This window comes from Peromyscus eremicus, chromosome 7 (genome assembly GCF_949786415.1).
Source record: "Peromyscus eremicus chromosome 7, PerEre_H2_v1, whole genome shotgun sequence".
NCBI lineage: Eukaryota > Metazoa > Chordata > Mammalia > Rodentia > Cricetidae > Peromyscus > Peromyscus eremicus.
In genome coordinates this window covers 18,448,154-18,453,894 of record NC_081422.1, presented here as the reverse complement: position 1 = coordinate 18,453,894, position 5,741 = coordinate 18,448,154, and the positions used below count along the sequence as shown (strand labels likewise).

Here is a 5,741-nt window from a genome sequence, read left to right as displayed (position 1 = left end):
ATGCCTCGGAAAATTGAGGAAATCAAAGACTTTCTCCTCACAGCCCAGCGGAAGGATGCCAAGTCTGTCAAGATCAAGAAAAACAAGGATAATGTGAAGTTCAAGGTTCGCTGTAGCAGGTACCTTTACACCCTGGTCATCACAGACAAGGAGAAGGCTGAGAAGCTGAAACAGTACCTGTCCCCTGGTTTGGCAGTGAAGGAGCTGAAATGAACCAGACCTCTCTGTTTTGACCATTAAACCCCTGAAAAGTCAAAAAAAATTTTAAAAAAAGTTTATACCTAATTTGCCTTCTATCATAACTAAAGAAAACTGCAACTATAACTATCTAGTCTTCAGCTCCATCAAAGGCCCCAGAAGGGTACAATATTACTTCAATAAACTGGAAGTGCAGTGCAAACCACTTCCAAAACTATAGAAATGACAAAGACATCTGACTGCCTAGACAGTCACCCAAGTTTCCTCTGCAATGTTGGGGCACCAGTCTTTGGCCTACAGGCCTAGAATATCTGGCAGAATTCTCTATGAAGCAGAAATTTCTGTATAAATAAAGAAATGCTCTGGCTTGCTAGTCAGGCTGCAAGATTCTCCCAACCACCATGGCCTGGCTTACTTCCTTCCCCAGCCAACTCCTTACACCCTCTGCAGGACCTATCCATTGCCAGGGATGGCTTCCTCCAATGCGGCTTCCTTATGAGAGTCACACGTACCCAGTGAGTATACATTTTTGCCCTGTAATTGACTTCCAATACTTTTGTCTCCTTTCCAAATTCTTTCTGTGATGGATACTTGTTGGTGCACATCTGCAATTCCAGCCCTTGGGGAGTGGAATCAGGAGGACAGAGTTTAATGTCATCCTCTGCTACAGCTGAAGTTAAGGCTAGCCTAGGCTACATGAGAACTTGTCTCAAAAACACACAAAAAAAATGGAATAAAATACAAACAAGAAAGACTTCACCATTAGTAAGAATATCTTCTAGACACTACGTTTGATGACTAAATTTGAATGTCTGACATTGCTGGCCTAGACGGCATCTGTAGATGGCTAGATCAGCATCCAGGAAGCAACTCTTGTCAGATAAGTGCTTCCTTTTGAATTTTTTTAAACATGTATTTATTTAGTGTATGCATGCGTACAGGTATGAGAGGGAGCACACATGTGGGTGGTTGGTTGTTTTTTTGAGACAAGTTCTCAATACGTATCCTTGGCGACCATGGGACTTGCTATGTAGATCAGGCTGGTCCTGAACTTGCAATGATCTTCCTGTTTCTGCTTCCCTAGTGCTATGGTTACCGGCACGTATCACCGTGCCTGGCCAAAATAACAATTTTTTTTTATTGTTTTTGTGACTTAACACAGGATCTGTGCAGGCTAGGCAGGTACTCTACCACTGAGCAGCACATTCAATCCTGCCTATTTATATTTAAGAAATAAATTTTCGACTCATGCATTTTAAATATTATCCATTTTTACAAAGGATTTATCATTATTTTATGTCTATGAGTGTTTTTCCTAAATATATACACATGTGTGCAGTGCCCTTGGAAGCCAGAAGAGGGCTTTGGATCTCCTGGAACTGAGATTACAAACAGCTGTGAGCGGCCACTTGGGTGCTAGGAACCAAACCTAGACCCATTGCAAGAACAGTATTCCCTCTTACCTGCTATCTCTCAGCCTCAAGGCATTTCAAATTTGTTTTTATTTTGATTTCTCTAAGTTGAGGTGTTTATTCAATGATAGCATAGCATAGCATGCCCCAGACTCTGAGTTCAATTTCTAACATACACACACACACACTCTCTAAGGGGCTCACTATAGAATCCATTGAACTCACAAACTAACTTCCAGCTAGTAGGTGCTGGGAATACAAGCACGCACTACTATGCCCAACTAAAGTTTATTTATTTATTTATTTGTTTGTTTTGTTCTGTTTTTCTCAAGACAGAGTTTCTCTGTGTAACAATCCTAGTTGTCCTAAAACTCAATTTGTAGACCAGGCTGGCCTTGAACTCACAGAGATCTGCCTGTGTTGGGATTAAAGGCATGTGCCACCACACCTGCTATAGTTTATTTTTTAACTGAAAAGTATAAAACACTTGGAGCTGGAGAGATGGCTAAGTAGTTTAGAGCACTTGTTGCTCTTCCAGAAGATCTGGGTTCTACTCCCAGCACCTAAATGGTGGTTCACAACTGTCCATAACTCCAGTTCCAGGGGATCTGACACGCTCTTCTAACATCCGAGGGTACCAGGTATACATGTGGTACCTCTACATGCATGCAAGCAAAACACTCATACACATAAAATGAGTAAATCTAAAAACTAATTTTTAAGAATGTATAAAAGGCCTCATGAATTTGCATATGATCCCTGTGCAGGGGCCGTGCTAACTGCCTATCACTGTCATTGCAGTGTATACACTGCCCACACAGGTACTGGCCACCATCAGTTTTGCATTCTAGCCAAGCATTTCCCCAGGGCTGGTTTTACTTCCTCTGTGATGGCTTTTCATCACTCCAGGCTACAGCAATTATATCAGATATGGTTTCAGAATTCAGACTCGAACCACGACTAACGTCTTTGAATTTCAGTTCTATGGGTTCCTACTTCTGCATCCTTGAGCATGTCATGGAACTCTGTAGCCCCCCCACCCCGTTTGTTAAACAACCAACAGCTTCTAGGCAGCGACAACGTCCTCATAAAAACATGTCTCTTACTTCTTCATCTCCCTCCAAAAACACCACAAGAAAACAAAACACCCATGTGGAGCATCAATTCCTAGTTCATAGATGTGTGGTAATGCTCGTTAGCCGTGGGCCTTCGTGCTGTGGGGCCCGCCCACTGGTCTCTTGCGTACTATAGCAAGTGCTCTGAAACGCCTACTGCGGGAAGGCATGGACTCTTCACCTGGATCTGCAGATGCCTGATGGGTAACTAAAAGAGAATAAAGTTTGGATTGAGATGACCGACTGGAACACGGTTTGAACAAGACTTTAATTATTGGTAACTGACCCCTGTCCCAATTCTTCCTCTTATTATGCCTAAAGTTCAGGTCAGTAGCCTGGAAACGGACTGCAATGCTTGACTGCTGTTTTCTCAATGTGGCTATAGCGACTAAAATCCTTTCATTTCCACCCCCTAAACACACACACACACACGCACGCACGCACGCACACTTTGGATACAAGATCTCACTATTGGCTTGGAACTAGCTGCATAGAACAGGCTGAAACTCGGAGGTCTGCCTGCCTGCCAGGCTAAAGTCCTTCCTTGCCTTTTCACTATGATTCCACTTTGTTCTCCTCGGGTAATACCAAACTTGGAATGCTCAGAATGAGGCTTCTAGCCTGGGACTCTGGTTACAGGACCACAGGAGGAAAAGCAAGGGTGCTCCTCAGGGGGACACACTGTGACTCTGCTTTTATTTTTGACTTGCAGCACCAAAAATCTTGGTAAAAAAAAAAAAAACTATATGTATATATTGGTCTGTGTTTTACTACGGATCACATACACTGGAAAAACTGGAGATTTTATAGGGAAAGTTGTTTTGTTCTCCAAATGGATGAATCCACAGGTAACAAGTACAGGACAAGGATCCAGAGAGCAGCAGAAAGGCTTTTAGTTCAGGAGTGCATACTGTTCTTACAGAGAACTAGAGTTCGGTTCGCAGCATTCGCTTAAGGTGCATTACATGGCCTGTAGTTCCAATTCTAGGAGAGCTGCCGCCCTCTTCTGGACTCTGTACAACCACCATACCCCACTCCCGCACCACCACCCCAAATACACATGGAATTTAAATATTTTCTCTTTCTCCTTTGAGAGAGTCTCACCGTTATAGTCCTGGCTAGCCCGAAACTCGTTTTGTGGACTAGGCTGGCCTCATAATCACAGGTCCTCCTGCTTCTGCCTCCTGAGTGCTGAGATTTAAAGACTTCCGCCACCTCGACCAGCCACAAATAATTAAAACCTTAACAATATAAAAAATAAAAAAATTGCCGGACAGTGGTGGTGCACGCCTTTAATCCCAGCACTCGGGAGGCAGAGCCAGGTGGATCTCTGTGAGTTCGAGGCCAGCCTGGTCTACAGAGTGAGTTCCAGGAAAGGTTCCAAAGCTACAGAGAAACCCTGTCTCGAAAAACCAAATATAAAGCCTCAGAAGTGGGTGTGGCCTTCAGGCGACTTGGGCTCCCGGAAGCCCTCAGGCCCCGCCCTCCGCCCCGCCCCGCTTCAGTTCCCGCAGGCCTCGGGGGCCGCCGGGGCCTGGCTGCGGGTGCCGGGCTGGAGCTCAGGATCTGCGGCACGGACCGGTGAGACGTTGGCCGGGGCGCGCTGCGGGGCGGAGGAAGCGTCTGGCCGCCTCCTCCCAAGCCCGCCTCGGGTCGCGATGTCGTCCGGGGCCGGTTCTCGGCGGTCGCGGGAGCCGGCGGAGCAGGAGCTGCAGCGGCGGCGGGAGCAGAAACGGCGGCGGCACGACGCGCAGCAGCTGCAGCAGCTCAAGCACCTGGAGTCCTTGTGAGTCGGCGGGGCCGGGGACGCGGGCTGGGGGACGGTGCGGCCCGGGAGCCCAGGGCCCGGGGACGGCCTCGCCTGCAGCGGCCGCAGCCGACGGGTGGGCGTCGCGGCCTGACGGGCCCCCGGCTCCCTACGCGGGAGGGAGGACGGCTAGTGTCCCCGCCACGGCGACGGTGGCGGTGGCCGCGTCCGGAGGCCGAGTTCGGAGCCCCGCGGCCCCTAGGCACCGTGCGACGCAGACCTCGGGTCCTCTGCCACCGACAGGACGGGCGGGAAGCTCCGGGTGGAAACTGCGGAAGACACGCGGGAAGGCGGCTGCCCTCCCCACTCCCCAGCCGAGGGTGGAGCCCGGTGACCTGCGGCGCGGGTGTGTGGCGTCGTGCGGAGGTGACGGTGGGTGGCGGGCCTGGGCTCTATGAACTGCACCAGGATAGAAGTCAGAAGCAGGGACAGAGCTTAGGGCCGCTGAGCGTGGTAGAATTGGAGAACAGAGGTTTACTTGTTATGCAGACGAGTCTGTGTGTGTGTGTGTGTCTGTCTGTGTGTGCCTCTGTGTGTCTGTGTGTCTGTGTCTGTGTGTTTCCGTGTTTCCTCAGGTGCCATCCACCTAGCACATTTTGTTTTGTTGAACTTTCCCTTTTATATCCTGGCCACCACTACCCCGTGTATCTTGTTCATTCCTTCTTAAGACAGGGTCTCAATGCCTCAGACTAGAGCGAGGCATCTTTAAATTTTTCTACATGTGACCCCTTTCACTTCACCTAAGAAATTTTTACACTACTGCAGATATATGGGTATATAAATTAGGGGATACAAATCAAACATTACTGATAGAGTCATGAGGAAATTTATTTAAAACAGTTCTTTCCCATACATATAATTTTACCATTTATTAAAGACAAAAGCAAGTTTGCATACTAATGAGATAGATGTGCTTGTTTATTTTTACATAAATAATTCAGTCGTGGCTGGATATTCGAATACTGAAGAATGTGGAGCATCTTCAGCATTTTTCAGAGTTGCTTTATATTTTGATTTTCTAAGTGTTGGAGTTGTGACACCACTGCCGCTGTGCATAGGCACATGGTATATAGTACAATAGCAGAAGTATGTTCAGGGCCATTTCACAAACTTGAGATTCTGACCTATATGTAGGCCATATATGTACTTGCTCCATCTGTGTGCCTGGTGCCGGAGGAAGCCAGATGAATGCCCTGAACTGGACTTACA

The 5,741-nt window shown here is 47.5% G+C and overlaps 2 protein-coding genes across 2 annotated transcripts in view; both read left to right on the top strand.

The window, feature by feature from the left end:
* LOC131914122 (large ribosomal subunit protein eL38-like) lies at window positions 1-239 on the top strand. Its single transcript, XM_059266724.1, has one exon. It carries the CDS (start codon window positions 1-3, stop codon window positions 211-213), a length of 213 nt encoding a protein of 70 aa, XP_059122707.1. The 3' UTR covers window positions 214-239.
* Window positions 240-4,267: 4,028 nt separating this feature from the next.
* Window positions 4,268-5,741, top strand: part of Rp9 (RP9 pre-mRNA splicing factor) — a 22,289-nt gene continuing 20,815 nt past the window's right edge. Inside the window, exon 1 of the mRNA XM_059267525.1 lies at window positions 4,268-4,511. Coding sequence (XP_059123508.1) covers window positions 4,384-4,511 — 128 coding nt within the window. The 5' untranslated portion in view covers window positions 4,268-4,383. The remainder of the gene's footprint in view (window positions 4,512-5,741) is intronic.